Source organism: Hippopotamus amphibius, chromosome 4 (genome assembly GCF_030028045.1).
Source record: "Hippopotamus amphibius kiboko isolate mHipAmp2 chromosome 4, mHipAmp2.hap2, whole genome shotgun sequence".
Classification (NCBI taxonomy): domain Eukaryota; kingdom Metazoa; phylum Chordata; class Mammalia; order Artiodactyla; family Hippopotamidae; genus Hippopotamus; species Hippopotamus amphibius.
This window is the reverse complement of record NC_080189.1, coordinates 23548510-23572355: the sequence shown is the minus strand read 5'-3', so window position 1 is coordinate 23572355 and position 23846 is coordinate 23548510. Positions and strand designations below refer to the sequence as shown.

Below are 23846 nucleotides of genomic sequence, written 5' to 3'. Positions count from 1 at the left end.
AATTCCCTGATATTTCAGTGGTTAGTACTCTGCACTTCCACTTCATGGGTCACAGGTTCAATCCCTGCTCGCAGAATTAAGGTCCCACAAGCTGCACAGTACAACCAGAAAAAAAAAAAGTAACCCAATTTAAAATGGCAAAGAATCTGAATAGATATTTCTCTAAAGAAGATACAGAAATGGCCAGAATCACATGAACACTTGATAAATAATCATTAATCATTAGGGAAATGAAAATCAAAACTGCAATGAGATACACTTCACACCCACTAGGATGAGTATAATAAAAAAAAAAGGACAATAATAAGTGTGATGGGGATGTGGAGAAATTGGAACCCCCATACATTGCTGTTGGGAATGTAAAATGATGCAGCTGCTTTGAAAAACAGTTTGGCAATTTCTCAAAATGTTAAAAGCAGAGTTACTATATGACTCAGCAATTCTACTCCTACATTTACCCAAGAGAAATGAAAACAAAACTTATACACACAGTGTTCATAGCAGCAAAAATTACATACAAAAACTTACACATAATGTTCATAGCAGCATTATTCATAATAGCCACGAAGTGGAAATAACCCCGATGTCCATCAGCTGATGAATGGGTTAAAAAAAAGTTGTATTATCCATACAGTGTAATATTACTCAGCAATAAAAAGAAATGAAGTACTGATAAATATTATAGCATGGATGAACCTTGAAAACAATGTGCTAAGTGAAAGAATCCATTCACAAAAGGCCTCATGTTGTGTGATTTCATTTATATGCAATGTCCAGAATAATCAAAGCTGTAGAGACAGAAAGTAGGTTAGTGGTTGCCAGGTTGGAGAGGGGGGATGGAGGAATAGAGAGTGACAGCTAGTGGGTATGGAGTTTCTTTTAGGGGGAATAGATTATGATGATGCTTACATGACGCCACAGATATTTCAAAGGGTGAAGTGCACACTTTAAATGGGTGAATTGTATGGTAAGTGTGGTAGGCTGATTAATGAATGGCCCCCAAAGACACACAGATCCAAATCCCTGGAACCTTTGAGTGTTACTTTATATAGCAAAAAGGACTTTGCAGGTGTGGTTAAGATAAAGATTTTTGAGATGGGGACTTATCCTGGATTATCCAGGTGGGCCCTAAATCTAATCACAGTGTCTTTATATAGGAGGGAGACAAAGGGAGATTGATGTAGAAGTAGGAAATGTGTGGGTGGAAGCAAGAGGGTGGGTACAGGGAAGGGGTCAAGAGTGAAGAAATATGTGCTAGACAGCAGCTAGGCGAGATGAGAAAACAGATTCTCCCCCAGAGCCTCCAGAACAACCAACCCTGCCAACAACTTGAGCCTGTGAAACTAAGAGAATGAATTTCTGTTGCTTTAAGCCACCGAGTTTGTGATACTTTGTGGCAACCATAGGAAACTAATATGTATGGTATATGAATTGTATTTCAGTAAAGCTGTTAAAATTTTAAAAGCAAATTAACAGGCAAAGGTATGTCAGACAAATCCCTACAAAAATAAATCATGGATCTCGGCATTAATATCAGACAAAGCCAAATTTTCAAGACAAATGAGCATTAATTGAGAACCATAGGTCTTTTAGTATTGATAAGCAGTATTGATAAGCAGTTAAATTTATAATGAACATTTTATGTTTCAAGTAACATTAAAGCAAAGAATGTAGGTTAAAAAGTTAGAAATGGGTGAAAAAAATAAAATGACAGTGCTAGTAGGAGGCTTTAATATCTTTGACAGATCAAGGAAGAAAAATATGAGAATATATAGTTCTGAATAGTAGAATTAATAAGGTTAGTTTAAAGAATAGATATATTTACATTGATATCTTACAAAGGGAAAATATACCATATTTGAAAAATTGCATGAATGGGTTATAAGAATTGATCATATGTTATCATTAGGTCCCAAAGAAAATATTTTTTTTAATAAATTTATTTATTTATTTATCTATCTATCTATCTATTTTATTGGTTGTATTGGGTCTTTTTTTTTTTTTTTTTTTGCTGTGCGCGGGCTTTCTTCAGTTATGGTGAGTGGGGGCTATTCTTCGTTGTGGTGCGCAGGCTCCTCATTGCCTTGGCTTCTCTTGTTGTGGAGCACGGGCTCTAGGCGCATGGGCTTCAGTAGTTGCAGCACATGGGCTCAATAGTTGTGGCTCACGGGCTCTAAAGTGCAGGCTCAGTAGTTGTGGCACAGGGGCTTAGTTGCTCCGTGGCATGTGGGATCTTCCTGGAGCAGGGATCGTACCTGTGTCCCTTGCATTGGCAGGTGGATTCTTTACCACTGCACCACCTAGGAAGCCCAGAAAATCTTAATAAATTGTAAAATGAAGAAAATTACACAGGCCATGTTTTGACCAAAGTGTAGAAAATTTAGAACTTAATATAAAAAAGATTGACAGGAATTTTCAGCCACATGGAAATTTTAAAATACTTCTTAAAAGAACAAAATTTGCAGACTATTTAAAAACAATTTTTTTTTTAAAATTTTTGGCTGCATTGGGTCTTCATTGTTGCGTGTGGGCTTTCTCTAGTTGTGGCAAGCAGGTGCTGTGCTTCATTGTGGTGCACAGGCTTCTCATTGCAGTGGTTTCTCTTGTTGAGGAGCACAGGCTCCAGGTGCTCGGGCTTCAGTAGTTGCAGCACAAGACTTAGTAATTGCATCATGTGGGCCCTAGATTGCATGGGCTTCAATAGTTGCGGCGCCTAGGCTCAGTAGTTGTGGCACACTGGCTCTAGAGCATAGGCTCAGTAGTTGTGGCGCACGGGCTTAGTTGCTCCGTAGCATGTGGGATCTTCCCAGACTGGGGATTGAACCTGTGTTCCCTACATTGGCAGGTGGATTCTTAACCACTGCACCACCAGGGAAGTCCCTAAAAACAGTTTTTAAAAAAACCTTAAACATTATGATCTATGCTGGTGCTCAAAGGAATATTTATTGCCTTGTTTTTTTTTTTTTAATATACAAGAAAGAAGAAAAAGAAACTACATCTAAAACAAGAAGCCGGAAAGGGAACAATAAAATAAGTCTAAGAAGGAAATAGACATGTGGAAGAAATTGATTTTGTAAACAGAAATAGAATTGTTACATTCAAGAAATGGTACTATGAAAAATCCAACGAAATAGAAAAGCTTCTAGCATGCTAATTGAGAAAAAGGATGAAGAAAACAAATACAGTCTTAAAAGTGAGATACAAGTTATAATTGCAGATAAGAATAGATTGAACATTGTAAGGAAATGCTATGCATTAATTTTGTTCTTTTAAATTAAATACCTTAACTAAGTGGATAATTTAATAAGAGAATAACTAAAATATATCCAAACCTCAGTAGGACCATAAACACGTACAAAACTGATAAAGTAATTAAACCATATCCCTCAAAGGGATACTATGCTCCTGATTATTTGGGGTGACTTCTGTTTAACCTTCAAAGTATAGACTATTCCTTAATCTTATGTATATACTGGTATACAGGGTGGTATTAAAGAATCAGAGATCATGTTTATCATAATCAATTATGCAGTATATTCCACTTAATCTCATATTAACAGCAGTAAAAGAAATTATTTGGATTTTATAATAATGTCTAACATTTATTGAATGCTGTGTTCTAGGTTATAAGCACTTTGCATGTATTATCTCATTAAATAATATTAAAACTTTGGTGTTTGCATTTTGTCCTCCTGCCTGAAGCTATTATTAATCTTCCTTCTTGCTCTTCTTTCTGGAGGCTTCTGGGAACTCTGGAAAATTAAAGTTCAATAGGGCTGTCATCTTTAGAATATGGATTTCAGATTGAAGATTGTCAGTTATTTTACATATTTGTCAAAGGGGGATCGAAAAATTTACTAGGCTTTTTAATAGGTGGTGTTGAAGTTTTTCTTGTATTTTCCAGGGTTTTCTTTATTTCTCCATACTGTGTTCTGCCCATATTACCTCCTTGTCTACAACTGAGATGTATGGCAAGGTACTATAAACAAAAACAAAAACAGCAAACTGGAAAAAAAAATTTCAAAATAATAACAACAGCTACAATTTACTGAGTGTTTACAGTGTGCCTGGTTCTGCTAAGCAATTTATGATTTTTACTTGATCATCACAGCAACCCTGTGATGTATATATATCTGTTATTATCTGGCTTTACAGATGTAGAAATTGAAGATTTAAGAACTTAAGTATTTTGTCCAAGTTCACACAGTAAGTAGTGAACTAATGATTAATATTCTTAGTATATAAAGAGCTCTCAAAAATCAATAGAAAATGAACAGATTAATGAATAAGGAAGATCCAAAGATATATTTGAATAGGGGTTAGATATTAGATGATATTAAAGAAGTATGTTATTTTTGCAGGTTGTGATCACTGTATTGTAGTTATATATCAGAATGCCCTTATTTTTCCAAGATGCATATTGAAATATTATGAAATGTTGCAAAGTCTGTACTTTAGGTGGTTAGTCCCAAAAAAGTGTGTGTGTATAGATGGCAGATAAAGTAATGATGCCAAATGCACAATTATTGAATCTAAGTGGTGGATGTAGAAGTATTTATTTTACTGTTCTTTCCACCTTTCTGTATATTAAAATTTTTTCATTTAAAAAGTATATTTTTTAAAATACCCAAAGACAAAAGAGAAAAACACATAAAAGGAGAAATTACATATTTTTAACAAACATAAAAATTTTCAAAGAAATGGAAATTAAAACAAAAAGTCATTTTACATGGCTCATGTTGGCAAACATGAAAAAGATATATAACCAGCAGTGTTGGCATATCAAACAGGCAATGTAAATTGGTGTAATTTTCTAGAGGGCATTTTGGCAGCTGGTATAAAAAGTGCCCTCAGTGTACACTTTTTAATCTAGCTTCCTTTTGAAATTTTCTCTGAAGGAAACAATTGATTAAGTGAGCAAAGATATTAGTTACTGTACTATTTATAGTATTTTTAAAAAATTAAGAATATTCTAAAAGTTCAGAGATAAGGGATTGGTGAGATAAATCGATGACTTCTCCATAGATAGGACTGCTACACTGCCATTCAGTGTGATGACAAAGATCTTTCTACTGATACTTTCAGATGCTGCTGATGAATTGTTCAGGAAGAAAACAGGCTATAGAACCGTACGGAATATGATCCTACTTTGAAAGTAAATCTGCACTTTCTACATGTTTATAAAATTGTTGAATGCAGAGGATTATTATAACTAACATTTATATAGTATAGCGGATTTATATTTTCAGTAGTTCTGACAATAACCCTGAGATGTAGGTATTTTTATTATTATTAAATAATAATACTAGCAGGTGAGAATACTAGCTCAGAGAGGTTAAGTAATTTCCCCAAGATTCCCCAACTTCTGAATAGTAAAGCCAGGGTCCAATGGCTGGCTCTACTATTTGGATTCAGGTGGTAGAGTATTACATCTCCCATAGATTTGTCCAGGATATTGAATATGTGGTTCCAAATTTAATCTCATTTTCTTAGTCTTTCCCCCCTCTCCTATAGGGAGACAAATAGAGCTACCTTCCAGTTCTTCCCAGTTCTGTGAAAGGTCAGTATGGTTGATATAAGCAAGCACCCACAGTAGCTACTACTAGCTTCTTTGTGGGGAGGGAAAGAGGTAGTTTAAAGAGCATTGTTCTGGTGCCACTGAACAGCAAAGTTCACTTTCCCTTTCCCTCCTCTTGGTCAGACCAGCAGAATCAAGAGAAGAGGCCAGAGCACCTTGGGGGTGAGTAAGTGATAAGGTGAAAGATAGCAGGAAGTAAGCATCTATATGTGCATATGTTGGTATATAGTTTTTAAGGAAGAAAGACAGTTATTTCTGTATATATCAAAGATGCAAATAACACAAAACAGATATTACCAAAAATACTTTCAAAAGATTAACTGAAAGAGAACAGGAAAGAAAAATCTCCTCCTGGATATTTTAATAGCATCTCAAGTTCAGCAAAATTGAAGTCTTCTCCTCCCCCGCCAAAGAAATTAATGTCCCCCTCATCCAGTTACACAAGGCAGAAACTTAGAACCATTTTGGCACTTCCCTCTCCTCTCCTCCAACCCACAGCCCATTATTTTGTTCTCCATTCATTTCCTAAATCTCTCTCAAATTGGCCCACTTTTCTGTTTCCATTGCCACGACCCTAGCTACCAATCTTGGTGTCCATCCAGTTCCCTTTTCAGTGGCAGGAGCCCTCTGCTTGACTCCCACCTGTTTCTAGCCTCATCTTTTCCCATCCCCCATCTTCTGTCTCTGTTCCAACCACAAGAGTCTTTGTTCACTCCCTTACTTCATCGCTCCACAGCGCTGTTGTGTATGCTCTTCCCTCTGATTTGCCCTCTCACCTCCTTCTTCACCTTAACTTTGGCTCATATATTTAAGAACTCAGCTCAGCCGACACTTTCTCCGTGAAGCCTTTCTGACCTCCCTGTGCAGATCAAAGCCCCTTGTTCTATCCAAGACTCTCACAGCACCTCTGAGCACTTATTACAGATGCATTATTACTTACTTATTTGTGTGATTAATTGATTAATGTCTGTCCCCAGCTAGATTGTGAGCTCTTAAGATGGCAGGGACTGTATCTACTGTATTCTCTGTTATGCTCCCAGTGCCGAGCACTGTGCCTGCCATGAGCAGTTGCTCAGTGATATTTGTTCAATGAATGAAGCATCCTAAACATTGGCAGCACTCAGAAATTCAGAATGCAGATTTGGTTTCTAAATTCTAATCCAACATTGGATCAAAATTGAGATCTTGAGAAGTAAAGATCTGTTAGGTTAGATTGTGTTATCCTTTATAGTACTTGTCGCAGTTTGTAATTACACATTTCTTTTTGTGATTATTTTTGTGTTTGTCTTCTCCACTAGATTGGAATATGTACAACAGTGGGGCACTGTGACTGATAACTTTGCTTACCATTTTGTCCCCAGCTCTTTCTTAGTACAATGCCTAACATACAAATGAATAATAAATATTTTTTGGAAGGAGAAGCTGCTAGTTCAGAGATTACATATGCCATGTCTATATTTGTAACATAGGGGTAGTGAAATAACTTAAAACTAGGCAAACTCTCAGAAGGGGCCTTTGACTATGATGGAGAATTATATTTCCTTAACCTAGAAACTCAAGGTTTCTCTAAGTTGTTGGGATTTACTACCTTCAGATCTAATATCCTCTGCAGTTTAAAACTCCTGTCTTTTTAAGCCTCTGCTCTTTAAAAGAATGCAAATTAAAAGATCTCCAGAATAATTCCGTTGAATGTGTTGGGTTTTTTGAATATCATTCTTAGTGAATGAAGGTGTGGCTCCCATAGTAAAACATGGAGTTATCAACATTTAGACGGGCTAATTCAGTCCTGCCCATGGATTGGTGTTAACTAGAGTGGGCATCTGTAGCTAAGAACTTCACTTTCCTGAAAACTGTGCTTAAGCTTTGATTGCTTGAGTGGTTTCCCATGTTGATTTTTCCTGTATGTGGCTCAGTGTCCTCATGTGTAAAATAAGGATGATAATAGTACCAGCCTTACTGGGGAGCAGTAGAAATTAATTAAAGTTTATTGTCATTCTCCTGTATGTAATGTTTATGGAGAACTGGCATAGAAGACATTGGCAAATGGTAGATTTTAAAGTTGCTGTGCCCTAAGGACATTTTCTTGGTGGCTTACTGCCATATCACATACTTTTATAAGCTTTGTAGGAATAGGCCTAGAAATATTTTATTGAGGGACAGAAAGAATTCCCATCTTTTTTCAGAAGAACCATGGGAGTTTCTGATGGTGGAGCTCTTTCCTCAGAGTCAGTAGTCGATAGCACTTAGATGGGGTATGACTTAACCAGTTCTACAGGTACAGAAATTAGTCACAGTCACGAAAGCAAGCGGTAGCTCTGGGGTTATCACCAGCTTCTTTGAAATCATCCTTCTTCCTTTATTTAATTATACCTTCCCAATTGTCTGGGAACTCTGGAGTTGATAATTGAACTCTGGAGTTGGTCATGATTTCTTTTTCTAAGTCACTCACTTCTTTAGATAGGTTTGAAAAAAATGGCTTCAAGTTACAAGATACCGTCAATTATAAGATGCACCATTATTTATGTACCACTAAAAAAATTAAAAAACGACAAACTCTGACACAGTGCTTATTATCACTTAGAATTTTTATACTCATTGAAAGAGTTCTTTCAGGCTTACTTAGATATAGATTTTAATCATACTGCTTTTGTAAATACATAAAAAGGAAAATGTAAGTGAAATCAATTTCCTATCTAAATTTTTTTTAGCTATTCCTGAAACTTTTTCATTCAGCATCCAATTCTTCTGAATTACTTCCTTTTTCAGAGTCCTCATTGTCAGCGGTTTCGTGTAATATTGTCCTCTGTACCATCAGGAGCATGGGTGGTTCTTCATTTCTTTAAAAAGAGCTCTAGTGTTGTCTCTGAGACTTTTTCCAAGCTGTGACAAGTTTGATGCTGGTGCTTTTTGGTCTTACCAGAAAGATCACTAGGGAAGTTATCAGACAACAGCCAAGACTCATATTCCTTTCTGAATTGGTGCTAAATAGTTTGTTGATTTAAAAGGCCAGGGGCTGTAAAGCAATTATATTCCAATAAAGAGCTTAAAAAAATTTTTTTTTTAAATAAAAAAAATTAAAAGGCCAGGGGTTGCAGTCATGCCTCCAGGGATAACAGCCATGTTCACATATATGCAGGCAGTGACTACTGTGCCCCATAACACCTGCTCTACAGCATTTTAAAGATGTATTCCAATTTTAGACGACTGATAAATGGGGGAGGGATTCATCTCAGGATTGATAGATCAGGGAGATTTTTTTAAATTACTTAATTTTTATTGGCTGCGTTGGGTCTTTGTTGCTGCGCACAGGCTTTCACTAGTTGTGGCGAGTAGGGGCTACTCTTCATTGCAGTGTGAGAGCTTCTTGTTGTGGTGGCTTCTCTTGTTGCGGAGCACAGGCTCTAGGCGCACAGGCATCAGTAGTTGTGGCACGCAGATTCAGTGGTTGTGACTCGTGGGCTTTAGAGCGCAGGCACGGTAGTTGTGGCATACAGGCTTAGTTGCTCCAAGGCATGTGGGATCTTCCCGGACTAGGGATCAAACCCGTGTCCCTTGCATTGGCAAGCGGATTCTTAACCACTGTGCCACCAGGGAGCCTTAGCTTTTTAATTCTGGGGAAGTTAGTTAACTTTACTAAACAAACTGAGAAATGTTGTGGTCACATCTGAAGTTGTAAATTACTCTGAAGGATGTTCTACCAGCTTTTTTTTTTTTAATCAAGATATTTTTAAGGAATTATATAGCATGGACAAGTTTAGCAAAATGCCTGAATTCCTAGAATTCTACTGACCCATACAAATCGCTGAAATTGTTTGAAACTAGCTAATAATGTAATAATAGTAATAATCTAATACTTTTTTGTCTTTGAGTGCCAGCTGTTTCTTCACAATGAATTTTATTTTTATACTATTTTCATTCATTCTTATTAAGAGCATACATACTAATATGATTTAACCTGTAAATTAAAGTTCAAAGACCATAACCTAGGCTTACTCAGTTTTTCTGAGAGTTGGTAGTATAAAAACTCTACTTAGGATATACAAACCTAGAAATCAGAAAACATATATCCTTAAAGATGCCATGACAACACAGCTGTTTAGTTACAATAAATATATCAGCTATAATTTTTTAAACTTTCTCTTTTATTGGAAACCAGGGTAAAACTGAATCTAGAGTAATAATGATTCTGCATGTTTTCAATATTTTTCTTTCATCACCTGTATTGTTAATCTATTTGGAAAATTCTCTAAAAGTTGTACATTGTAGCCAACAATTTTTACTTTTCCATATGCTTGAGGTGGAGTCTGGGAATCTTTCCCTTTTAATCTTCATAATGAGATATTTATAAGGAAGTGTGTGGTAATTGAGAGTTCAGTCCACTTAGCAGAAAACCCAGGACTCAAACATTGTCATAACTTCTGGGTAAACCTCATTTTTCTCTTCCCCCTTTTTCTAAGATAACGGCCTGAGCCCTGAAAGCAAGTTAATTTTTTTATCCCATCTTGTTACATTTCTGTAATTCCATGGCTTCTTTGTTATCCCCAAGGTATCCTCAACCCCCTTGTGTATTCTTGTAAGTGAATGAACCCATTATTGGTGGTGGTAGGATCCAATGTCTGTCTACCATTTCTGCTCATGATAGAAGAATGTGTACATGTACAATATGCTGCTAAGTTCTGTTTTTTGAGAAATCTTTCACAGGCGGTGGAAGGAATGGAGTCAGAGCAACAGTATCTGGGTTCAGACCTGGGCTTGTCAGAGCTACAGAGGCATCGTGGGTTTGAAGTGTACCTCTGTCACCAGGAAGTACTAGAAAGGAAGAGGACTTGACCTGTGGTGCTCTCTCTGGTCCTGGGCCTTGCTGATAGTGGCACCTATGACACCCAGCTACAGTATACACCTCTTGCTTTTTTTCTCTGCCTTTCAGTTCAGCCTCTTGTATACTTGAATCTCCTATTTGTTTGGTAGTCTACCCTTATAGGAAAGTAATGGCATAGGAAAGTTTCAAGTAGGTTTCTTAGAGTTTTAGAGACATAAGTCCTCAGTGATCTTGAGAATGATTTTGGTAATTAACTGCCACAGCTGGTTTTATCAAATGGGCTGGGAAATGCAGAATAATGAATGCCATTCCTGTTAGAGCTGGAACAGCATTTACGGAGAAAAGGTCATTTTAATTGAGGAGCGGTATTTCTGTAAAACTTTTTCCTCTGGCTTCTTTCTACTATTGTTACCTATAATTTCATCATCTTTTCATTTACTTCTGTACAATGTGATGTGTTTGGGGCCAGCGGGTATTTTTACCTGCTAGTTATAAGTGTGTTTGTTCTTAAGGCTCTGCAGTGGCTGAGGGAGGCCGGCCCCACCCACCTTCTGGTTGCTTGGCACCAACCCTCCCTGGTTGTTGGGCATCTTGTTTACTTCTGCTCTTAATTCCCTGCAGGTGCGTAAGTACAAGAGCATGATCCTGGAAGACCTGGAGTCTGCCCTGGCAGAGCACGCCCCTGCGCCACAGGAGGTTAACTCAGAACTGCCGCCTCTCACCATCGATGGAATTCCCGTCTCTGTGGACAAAATGACCCAGGTGAGGGGCGGGGAGTGAGGAGGAGACACAAAGACAGGTGGCACAGGTATGGGGCAGGCCTCAAATCACTTTTTTAGTTTTGTCCTCAGTGATATACCAGAGTGAGATGCCAGCTGGAGTCTGATAGTGAAACAGTAGCAGCCTTGGAAACGAAGATGTAGTGCCAGAAGAATGCTCTCAGCTGAGGGCATGCATATGGTCTTCTCTTTCTTTTTTCCTCTCACTTGGGCCCTTGGGTTAGATAAAGAAACTTTTAGCTGGAGTTGGTTTGGACAGGAGACTGTCAGGATTTTAATGAATCACAATCCGGTAGGGCAAGTAAACTTTCAGTCTCTTTCGGGCTGAGCTGCTCCTCTTTCCATATAAATTCTGAATACCACCACACTGTTGACAAAGAAGGCTTGCCTCTCCAGGGAATAAATGGAAAACTCAGAAGGACATCCTTCTGAGCCATTGCTTCCCTCCTCTCCCTTTGAGAGGGGAAGTCAAAATGTACTTAGCCTGATACATCAGCATACCTCAGAGATTTTGCTGCGACTGTCCCTTTTAAGTTTTTTTTAGCTTTAAGAGTGATAGCTTGATCAAGATCAGATGCCTTTTTTATAATGTATCTTCCTACCTTTTTTCATTAATACTTATAACTTTAAATCCAGTTGCCAGTTTTCTTTCCTTATCTTATTCAGACTTCCTGCAGCATTTAATATAGTTGCGTTCTCCTTCCTTCTTAAAATACTTTCTTCTCTTGGTTTCTGTACCCCATGTTCTCCTGAATATCCTGGGTGCTCCCTCTCAGCTCTTCTGCTGGCTCCTCTTCCTCTTCTCACCTGATCAGTATTGGTATGTTCCCGGGCTCTATCTGTAGTTTCCCTCCAAGTGATCTCATCCTGTCCTGTGGGCTTTATATTTCATCCATATGCTATCTACACCCTAGCTCATACCACTATTCGATCTCCAGTACCTAACATGCCTGAAACAGAACCTTTGACTGCCCCCACTCTCCACTCCACCTGTGTTCCTCCCCCAGTATTCCTCACATGAGCTAATGACACCACAGTCCATCTGGTTACTTGAGTCCCAGCAGAGGAGTAATCCTTGGCTTCCCTCACTCCCCTACCAACCACATCTAATTCATCAGCAAGGCATGTCATTTCACCTCTGAAATGCACAGTGAATCTGACCGTTCTTCTCAGTTCCCATCACCAGCCTTGCCCAAGCCTTAAGCATCTCTCACATGGACTGTTTACATTGAGCATTTCTATTGATCTCCTTTCTGCTGCAGTCCATGCTCTACAGAGCCACCAGACATTTTTTTAAAAACTTAAATCAGGTAATATCATTCTCTTGTTTAAGCCCTTTAATGGCTTTCTACTATTCCTAAAAGGAAATTCAGACTCTGCCATGGCCTCTGAGGCCCTGTATAACCTGGCTTCTTCCAACCTCATTTCTCATTCTCCCCCTCAGTCACTGTGCTCTGGCCACACTTGCCCTCTTTGTTTCTGTCAAACACTCTGAGCTCTTTCTTTCACTTTTTCTATTTCCTCTGCTTGAAACATTGTTCTCTCGGATCATTGCATGATTGACCTTATCTTATTCAAAGTCTAGCTCAGATATCACCTCCTGAGACAAGCCTTTCTTGATTATCCCATCTAATGAAGCTTTCTCCTCACCACCAAGTCACAGCCTAATACATCCCCTATTTTATTATCTTTGTAATACTTATCAGTACCTGAAATTATCTTATTTGTTAACGTTTATACTTATGTGTGGTCTGTCTCTTCAGCTAGAATTGGGAGCAAGGGCTTAGTTTCTCTTCTTCACTGCTACCCAGTACAGCTGCCTGGCACCAGATAATATCTGCATTCTAAATACAGTTGATGGGGAGGGCGGGGGGGAGTCGAGGGAGGGAGGGAATATGGGGATATGTATATAAATACAGCTGATTGACTTTGGTGTACCTCAAAAACTGGTACAAGAGTATAAAGCAATTATATTCCAATAATAAAAAACAAAACATAAAAGTCACTTGAGACCGGATATATATGAAAGACATAGTTTCTCTTGGTATTTAATGAGGTGACTTGAGTATGAATTCACGTATATGATTTACAACTGGAATGATATCTTTATGAAACCTTTACATCTGTGACAACACCTAATAAAACTTTTTATTATTATTAGAAAAAATAAATAAATAAAATAAATACAGTTGGCCCTCCATATCTGTGGGTTCTGCATCTGTGGATTCAACCAACCTCAGATTAAAAATTTGGGGGGGCGGAATTTGCAGAAAGTTCCAAAAAGCAAAACTTGAATTTGCAGCACTGGCACCTGTTTACATAGCGTGTGTATTGTATTAGGTATTATAGGTAATATAGAGATGGTGCAAAGTATACAGGAGGATGTGTATAGGTTATGTGCAAATACCGTGCCACTTTATATAAGGGACTTGAGCATCCTCGGATTGTATCTGTGGTGGGGTTCTGGAACCAATTCCCTCAGATACCAAAGGATGACTGTGATAGTATCTGTTCAGTAAATGACCTAAGGGTCAGAGCAGAAATGAATCCAGTGTAGTGGGTAACTGGATCTCGAGTCTCCCGAGTGGGTGTTCACTCAGTGCAGACATTGATGCTGTAACTCAGGAGGTGGCACTTTTTCCCCCTAAGTCCAAACCAACAACTTGGTCTGAAGTAATACAGTATTTTATAAATATAAAGCTAAATTGTAATCTTTTGATTATTGGATTCATAGATCTTTCTGTGAACACTTGAAAGAGCTCTGGATAATGGTTCCAAAGGAAAGCATTATCCAAACTTTTTTCCTGTCATTTAATACCTACTGTTATTCCATCCCTCGGACTATTCTGACTGGTTAAAGAAAACATAAAGTGATTCTTATCTGATTACTGTAAAGAAACTATTTGTATCTCAGATATAAAGTACATATAAAGCTGACTAAGCTTCTGATTAAGAAGCTTACTTAATCAGAAGTAAGGAGTAGTCATTAAGAGGAAGGAGTGCACTATGTTTAGGTAAACTCCTCGGCTGCCATGGGAATGTTTTGCTTATTTGTCACATTTGGTATGTTTGGTTGAAATAATCTGAGGTTTTTATTATATTAAATCATGGCTACTGACAATTAGGAAAATTTGCTGATGGTCACAGAAGTCAGAGCAAACAGTTTAATTATCACATTGGAGGTAAAACATTTAAAACTATTGTTTTCCATTTTTATGAAATATGCGCTCAGTAGAGCTTGGTGCGGGGATGTATCCAAGGGGAGGTGGTACTAGGTCATGAGTCAGTCTCAGAGGTACTGTGTTAGAAGAGCGCATCCTTATCGTGGTACGTTCCCTCGTTACCCTTCTCACCACAGATGATGAGTAAGTAACGTGTGACAAGTGAGACAGACACATGGCGAGGAGGGGCTGCTGGGCGGCGAACCCAGCTCCCAGCTGAACGGGAATTTCTGCGTTCTCATCCTGGGGTTACTGCCCCCCGATCTTTTCTTTTTTTTTAACTGTGTTTTATTTTGTTTTCCTCAAATATTTACTTTCTTCTTAATGTGAGCCAAATACCTCTTTTTTTTTTTTTTTAAACTTATTGATCCTAAAGCCTTTTCACTATTAATGGTAGTAAACGCAGGGTTTTATTTCAAACCAAACCTTGATAGGCAAGGTTATGGGACTATAAAGCATCATCAATAGAATATACATTGGTACAGGTTGGCAAAATTTTAAATGTGCATATCATGCCCTCCAAGTTAGCAAAGATGTATGCTCATGGCATTGTTTACACTAGGAAAATTTGAGAACAATGTGATTGAATAAATCATAGTAGTGATGTTTAAAATTTACGTGGAAAGAAGACCAGCTTGGCCTAAAAGAGACTAGAAGTGAATATGCAATGAAATATTAGGCACTAAAAATGATGATTTGCTCTCTATTGCAGTAGAATTATACTGTGGTATATTAAATTAAAAAACTGGTTATAAAATAGCATTTCTTATGTACTCTCCTTTGAGGGGTTTAGGGCTTTATTTTTGTTTGTTTCTACTCAGGGATGCAGGGCTAGATTTTCCCCCCAGGGAATGCAGAATTGAGTTAATTGATCTCATTTGTTTAAAACACGCACACAAAACTTGCCTGTACATGTGTAAGTGTGTGTGAAACTTGAGGGATATATACCAGTATATTAACAGTGATTATGTGTGGTGGCATTATGGGTGATTTTCATTGTCTTTGTCTAATAAACATGAATTACTTTTAGAACCATAGAAACCCCAAATTGGAATTTTTAAAGTGCAAGTTTGACAGTGTTTCTGCTTTGTTTTGTCCCATGGATGTTTTTTTTCTCCAGTGTTCCAGGTGGCGATGTCAGCTGTTCCCCCTCACCCCGCCTCTTATTTTTCTCTTCTGTAGCTACTATGTATTGGAAGGCACAATACCAGGTTCCTTATAGGGGGATCTCATTTAACCCTTGCTCTCCAGTGTGACTCTGTGTGTGTGTGTGTGTGTGTGTGTGTGTGTGTGTAACTTCTATTTTACAGTCAAGTAAGAAGAGCTCAGATATGGTCTGTAGCATAAAAGACAAAGTTAAGTTTAAGTGGACCCCAGTTCTAGAGTTGAAACCATATCGATAATTCACGACTTTCCTTAAGTGATAAAATTCCAGAATTGTAAAAATGCACTGGAATAGAGATGGACTTGGGTTAACCAGACAGCTCTATTAATCATCTTATCTGCACTGAATGCTATGAAGATGAATATTGTTTATATTGATGACCCTAATTTACAAGTATAATTCCATATGCAATCCTAAGATGAGTTCTGGATCATCCAAAGAGAATAAATTATGTTCAATGTTGTTCTAATGTTATGTGTTCTGTCATTTTAATTCTTTACAAATTAGACATTTAGCATGGTTTGTTAGGGTCAGAAGATCTAGTCTTTAAGTCCCAGTTCTACTACATAGTAGCCCTGGTCCTCAGTTTCATCTTATGAAAGTGAGAATAATACATGCCCTCCTACCTTATGGAGTTGGAGGAAGAAAAAATGAGATGTTTTATTGGAGAGTACTTTGAAAACTAAGGAATCACACAAAGGTATTATAACTAATTATTAATGCTAGTTATATGTATTACCTATATTAACTTTTGAATAATCTGAACATACCATTTCTCACCCATTTTTCACTTAGAGAAAGTTAATAAACCTAGTTTTTTGTTGTGTTTTTTTTTTTTTTGCTCAGCAATGAGGTGGGACAGTACAGGTCACAGCGTATTAAAAAATTGAGGCGTAAAGAGAGGAAGCAACTTATGACTCAAGCTAGTGACAAACAAATAGAACTTAGGGTGGAGTCCATATTGCCAGTGCTCTCTTCTCCCTCTCTGTCCCCCACCCCCACCACCCGTGTCTCCCTCTCCCTCTCTTTTTCTATAAAACTATATTGTGATCATCACTCAGATTGAGTGTTTCAGGTAATCTGTACTGAACAGTTACTGTTATAAAATAGTTTCTTGACTTACTGTAATCTATACTAAACAATTACTGTTATAAAATAATTTCTTGACTTGCTCTAACAGCCATCAAAACCGTCTTCTACAACAGGTTGAAGTGACATATAACATAGTATCTTAAATTCTGTGTGAACTGAATGCCCTGATTCTTTTAGGAAGCAGCTCTGTAGTTTTGGTTTTTGTTGTGTTTTGCTTGGTTTTGGTTTTGGCAAAAGTATAATTCTGTATAAATAAATAGTATCTTAACCTGAAAAGCTTCTGTTTTTACTATTATAAATATATCTTGATTCTGATAGAGTCTTTTGTGTGTGTGTGGTATAAAAACACATAGCTCTGTAGTATTTTTAGTGAAAGTAGTATTTTTAGTGAAAAAATGAAAACTTGAATTTCTAGACACCTTTAAGAATAGTGGCTAGTGGCTAGAACTTATCCCATTTCTGTCCACCTCTTTGTATAAGAGTTGAAAGAGGCTGAGAAAAGGCTTAGGAAAAGAAACCATTAATTAGGTATATTTTCTGCAACCCCATTTACAATTAAATAATGAAGTCATCTTTTTCAGAGATTTTAAAGCCAGATTAGCAAAATTTTCTAGGTTACTTCAGACCAGAGACCAGAGGATAGGCTAAATTGTGCTTCTCAAACTTCTGTATGCATAGGAATCACCTGAGAGTCTTGTTTGTTTAAATGCAGATTATGAATCAGTAGGACTGGCGTGGGGCCTGAGATTCTGCCTCCTAGCTTCTAGGTGATGCCAATGCTGCTGACTCACAGACTACACTTTGAATTTAAGGACTTATATCGTTTCTTGTGGAGTCTTTAAACAATAATTAGGATTTTGCTAGTGGAAAATCAGCTGTATTCTTTGCCACATTTGAGTCCTATAGGAATCTCTTGTTTTTGGGAGGTTGTTCATCTTTTTTGGAATTTGTTAGAAGAGATCCAGGCAAATATCTCTGGAAAGACCAGTCTGGTTTTACTGGTTAAAATCCACTCCTTTTTCCCCTCTCCCTTTCCTCCCTTGAACTTACTGCCCTCCTTTTACTCTCACTGGGGCAATCTTTGTTGCTTTAATATTCCCTTGGAGTGATGATGCAACAGGATAGTAATTCTTCACCATTTTTCAGGGGAAACTTTCAGCAACATTCAGCACAGTGATTGCTTCTTTGAAAGAAATTATTCACAGGGATTGACATGTTCTACTTAGGAAACATACATCAGTTATCAATTTAGGTTTTTTGAGTATTGCTTTGTTTTGTTTTGAAAAGCATAGATCTGGCCTCTTCTACCCAAAGAGTAGAAAATTATGCTAAGTGAAATATGCCAAACACAAAGGACAAATATTGTGTGATTCCACTTACATGAGGTGTCTAGAATGAGCAAATTAATAAAGACAGAAAATAGAATAGCAGTTACCAGAGGTTGGGGGAAGTAGAAGTGGGGAATTATTGATTAATAGGTACAGAATTTCTGTTTGATGATGAATTAGTACTGTAAACAGGGATGATGGTTATACAACACTGTGAATGTACTTAGTGCCACTGAATTGCACATTTTAACATGGTAAATCTCCTGTTATGTATATTTTACTACAATTAAAAAAATTTTTTTTAAAGAAGAAGGGCTGAATAAAAAGTATTTAAATTAGTTCGGTGGTCCTCAAACTTGGCTGCACAATAGAACCATCTGGGGAACTTAAAATCCTAGTACCCAGGCCACACTCCAGACCAATTAAATAAGAATCTTTGGGGATGAGAGCTAGGCTTCTGCAGTGTTTAAACTCCCCAGGCAATTCCAATGTACAGCCAACTTGGAGAACCGCTGTTGTAGATCACAGTTCCTAACTGCTTCTCCTACTGTAGTGTCAGAATCTATGACCAGAGAAGGCTTTTCTTACTGTCTAAAATGATCAAAAAGTGTTTATGGATATGATGCCACTCCACATTTTGTAAATGTTAGGTAGGCAGGATAAGATTAAGAGAATATAAAGGTAACAAAAACATTGGCTGTGTTTTTAAATAGAACACAGCATATTTTGAGTAGAGTAAAATAAGAGTATATTCAGGAATACTAAGAAGAGGAAACATGCATATAAATTCCATATTCAGGACAGAACTAGATTAGGGGAAAATAGTTGCATATTATATGACAAAGAATGTCTAGAACAGGTTAATATTTCAAATTAATAAGAAAAAGATAATTAGAAAAATAAGCAAAACATTGTGAACAGTTGTAAAAGGAAAAATAATCAGTAAACATGTGAAAAGAGTCTCAGCCTCACTAGTAATGAAAATTAAAATAAATCATATCCCCCATATCCGATGAGCCAAAATGAGAAAGCAGGGTAATTAAAAAAATGTGAAGGCGACCCCGGGGGCTGCATGTCAACTGGAGGCAGCTGGCAGGCAGGGGTCAGGACCTGCCCTGGCTCAGGGGCTGTGGACAATGTACAGGTAAGCTATGCTCTCCTTTCCTTTTGGAAGCAAAATGAAGGAAGAACATGGAAACAAAGATTTAAAGTTTTTTTAAAGTGCGAAGGGAGGTTTTGAAATAATTCTGCACCTGTGAGAATAGGATTGACAAAGTCTTTTAGGAGGACAGTTAGGCAATACCTATTAAAACGAAAAATGCATATACCCTTTAACCAGCAATTCTACTTTTCTCCAAAGAAATACTCACAGTTGTGCTCAAAGAAGCATGTACAAGCACTGTAAACAACCTAAATGTTTATCAATAGGAGAATGGTTAAATAAAATGGAAAAATCTATACTGTGAATACTAGGCAACTATTTTTTAAAAATGAGATTATTCTAGTTGTACTACCATGAGAAGATCTCTGTGGCAAAATGTTGAGTAGAAAAAGTGAGTTATACTAAAATATGTAAATATGTGTGTTTTCTTTCATCACGTAAAACTGTGCCTTTTCAGCATATATTTATGTAAATGCATAGAATTCGGCCTGTAAGGAATGTTCATCAAATTAATCCCTCTGGACAGGTGACTAGATTGGGAGGGAGTAGATCAAAAAGAGAGCTCTGACTTTATCTGTGTTACTTAAATTTTTATACAAAAGAGAACAACTAGGATAAGGCAGCAGAAACTGACCATTCTGAGAATCCCTCAAAGACAAGGTGGAATTTTAAGAGCATTTTGATTAATGGGAGGGAGACAGTGTAATGGGTTGATGCGGTGTGCAGATACAGAAGCAGAAGTGTTGGCTTGAAAGAGTGTCTTCATTGGCCGTCCCTTGAATTCTCTAGTTGTATCTTTCCTTCCATACTTGCTCTTCGCATGTTTCTATGGGAATGTGTTTTTTTTTTTAAGCTCTTTATTGGAAAATAATTGCTTTACACTCTTGTACCAGCTTTTGAGGTACACCAAAGTGAATCAGCTGTACTTATACATATATCCCCACATCCCCTCCCTCCTGAGACTCCTTCCCACTCTCCCTGTCCTGGCCCTCTGAGGCATCACCCATCATCGAGTTGATCTCCCTTTGTTATACAGCAACTGCCCACTAGCTATCTATTTTACAGTTGGTAGTGTATATATGACTATGCTACTCTCTCACTTGTCCCAGCTTCCCCTTCGCCCCCCCCGCCCCCTCAACCCCGTGTCCTCCAGTCCATTCTCTGCATCTGCATCCTTATTCTTGCCCTGTCACTGGGTTCATCAGTATGGGAAAGTGTTTTATGGGAGAATGAGATTAAGAGAAACCAGTGTTTGTGCTGGCACTACTAGGGAATGTGGGGGTATAGGATTGGTGTTTCTAGTCACGAAAGCCACTCTCATTATCTCTATAAGCAAAGGTCAGTGGTACAAACAATTCCCAAACAGTGAGCAAAGAAATCCTTTTGCTTTTATTTTCTAATGCCCTTTAACTATCCATTTGAGTATGATTAGGACCGTCAGCCTGGAAGTTCATAATTTTAAATTATAGTAATGAAGCCACGATCTGAAAATTCTTTAATTTTCCTTCCCTGCTACATTGCTGTTTTCCTGTAGGGTATAGAAAATATCACTTTTCAACGTGATTTGATTTTAGTTGCCTTCTCTTTAAATCTGTTATGTATTCTCTGACCTCCTCATTAGATACGGAGTTGGCAAACATTTTGGTTTGAAAGTCCTTTTCTTGTTAACTGAACCTAAATAGACATCTGGAGCCTCAAAATTCCTCATCTTGGGTACATGCAGAGCAAAGAGAGAGGAAATGAGAGGAGAAGGGTATTTGGGAATATATAAGGATAATGCATTGTTGGACAGCAAAGAAGTAACTGAATTTACAAGTGGAAAATTTCTAGCATAGTAAGAAATATGGTTTTATTTTGGCCACATTAAAACTTTCAGAGTTTTAGAAAAGTCTTTTTTTTAAACCATCTGTGGTTTCCACATAATCTTTACTTTTGATTGCCACTGGCATGAATTTAATACCTTTTCTCTTTGCTGAGTTTGCCCTAGAAGGAGTGGTATTTTCTACTCTGCTGGTTTGAGGTGGGCTTACTGACCACGCTGGGCACTTGAAGCCCATCTAGAGCCCTAATTTAGAATGAGAACCCGGGAAAGCTTGTTGTGGCCCAATTACAGGACAGCCAGAGAGGACAGGCTTTACCTTTGCTGACCCTGTTGATTGTCTCCCCTGCGGATTAAAGACGAACCTTCCCTAACAAGCACGTTGAGTAGCTTGCGTTTCCAAAACTCTCCAGGACCAGTAATTAATCCAACTGGTAATGAAAGCACAGTGCTGAATTCTGGAAAGGAATCATTTAACTCTTTCTATACTGGACAGCTCATTTACCCTTATTAGTGTCCCTTTATTAGCACTCATTACTTGGGACAGTATAAAAATAGTCTGGTGGAAAATTGCCTCTTTCAGTGAAGTCACATTGTCTCTGTGCACTTAAAAGCAAGATTGTCCCCAAACTGTACAGGCTTGAAAAGTTAACTTCCATAGTAGAAAGTGCTTTTTGCCTCTTGTTTTGATATAGGGGCAAATTTTGAACAGTTGATAGTACTTTAAAAAGCTAAGATCTGACTCTGAATTGGAACTTGTGCATTTCACTCTGGGCCCTTTTTTTTTTTGAACTTAATCATGTTTTTGCCTGTGGAAAAACCCACAGGCAAAACCTTTCCTTTGTGCTGCTTCTGTTTCTCCCACCTCTCGGGTTAGTCTCTACTGTCTTCTTCCTAGGGCTTTGAAACATTTCCCATCCAGAAATTCTAGCACATAAAACATCTTTTAAAACTTAAAAAAAACCCAAACTTTAATTTTTTGTTAATTTAGAGATATTTGGCCTTATTTCATTATCTCCTCGCTCTGCTAGGTATGGATATAAAGAACTCCTTTTAGAGACTGTTAATGGGATTGAAAGAAAGGGGAAGACTTATAAAAGTCTGTGGTATGAGTTTATTTTGTTTATGCATCTGAGAAAGCTATCGTTTCTTCATATGAAGAAATGTAAATGTGGTGTGTGAGGATTAAGCCTTTTCCTTCTCTGTATAACTGAGGCTAGAAAAAGACACTCCCAGGATAAAGGGGGAAATGACTTTGAGATGCACTTTCTTAAAATAACTGAAGAAGTGACCTCATGAGCCAGCTGATAGCCTGGGTTTGCAAATGGATACATTTCTATTAGCCTGCTGCTTGATGCCACAGAGCCAAATATATAACGGAGTGTATTATATCATATCCTGTAGGCAGGAGACTGTCTGGGAGATGGGGGGGACTTAGAGAGGTGAAATGGCAAGCTCGGGACGAGAATTAATAATGTAAGTACTGTCAACCAGAACTATCTTTATTATATAAACGTTACTGATTTGGGTTTGTGATTCCCTACTGTGTACTAATTTCTATCATCCTCTGGTAAAATAATATTTAAATGAGAACACTTGATATTTAAATAGGCTCTTTAATACAAGTGTTGCTGTACTCAATCTCTCATTAATACTTAAGTATACCCCTTTCTTTTTTTTTTCTTTCTCTATTTTACAGCTACAAGCCCATGTCCTTGGGTCTGACTCATGCTAAAATTGTCCTCTCCTTTTGGTCCTAAGAGGCTGTATGAGATGGAAGATGCTGCTTATCTCTGGAGTCCTATAGATCACAAGGCTCAGAGGAAAGCAGTAGGTCTGAGGAGGAAGATTATAGCTTGATAAACTCTTCTTTTGCCAAAAATCATTGTCAACAATTAAGAATATTCACAATGTAGGCTCCCCTTCTCCCCCAGTATACACACACAGTGTGGTTACCATGCCAGGAGATAAAGAATGGTAGTTGTCCCTGGGGTTTAACATCTGTTTGGTCTGGATTTGATTTGTAAAATAAATTTTAATGAAATCCAATATGTGTTTAAGATCAACACACGCTTCATTATGTGTATCTATATGTCAGGCTCAGACACTGGACTCGCTTACTAGAAACTCTTCAGACGAGTTTTAGGGTTATTTTCCCTTTTTATTAAGTAAAGCCCATTTATTTTCATATATTTTGTGACCAATCACATTGCCAGATTCTCTTATTTAAGTTTATAGTAGTTTTTCATCTGGGGATTTCCAGGTACACAGTCATACCATTTACAGATAATGGTGACTATATCTGTTCTTCATCTCTTATTTCTCTCATCTAATTGTTCTGATTACTACCTCCAGAACAACATGTTGAAAACATGTTGCCTTTGTTTGACACTGTAAATGCGTGGATGTTCTAGAAGGGAAATAAGCTATAGCATCAGTAGTGCCTTATGGGATGGAAATCAAATATGGGGGCAGATACTCTTGATCTTATAGGAACAAGTGTATGAAATACAGCTTAAGATGCACTTTACCAACACATGTATAATTCTCCATCATAGAGCTATAGTAACCTATGGGAAATAGTCAGTTCTCACAGTCACATTTTGGAACTTTCCAAGACCCTCCAAGAAGGCTGTTTTATAATCTTAGAATTTGTTGGGAGAAATGAACACGTCCCAGATGTCTTTCATGACTACTGATGACCACACTCTTGTTTTCCAGGCCCAGCTTCGGGCATTTATTCCAGAGATGCTGAAGTACTCCACAGGTCGGGGAAAACCAGGTTGGGGTAAAGAAAGCTGCAAGCCCATCTGGTGGCCTGAAGATATCCCATGGGCAAACGTTCGGAGTGATGTCCGCACAGAAGAGCAAAAGCAGAGGGTG

General features: G+C 37.7%; 1 protein-coding gene across 8 annotated transcripts in view; it reads left to right on the top strand.

The window, feature by feature from the left end:
• NRF1 (nuclear respiratory factor 1) overlaps positions 1–23846 on the top strand; it is a 120456-nt gene that overhangs the window by 54391 nt on the left and 42219 nt on the right. For 7 of the 8 annotated variants that reach the window (XM_057731595.1, XM_057731596.1, XM_057731600.1 and 4 more), the window contains 2 exons: positions 11019–11159; positions 23685–23843. In XM_057731595.1, the coding sequence (XP_057587578.1) occupies positions 11019–11159; positions 23685–23843 (300 nt within the window). Of the gene's footprint in view, positions 1–5129; positions 5156–5701; positions 5741–11018; positions 11160–23684; positions 23844–23846 lie in introns of those variants that run through there. The other variant, XM_057731601.1, reaches the window with a different exon arrangement.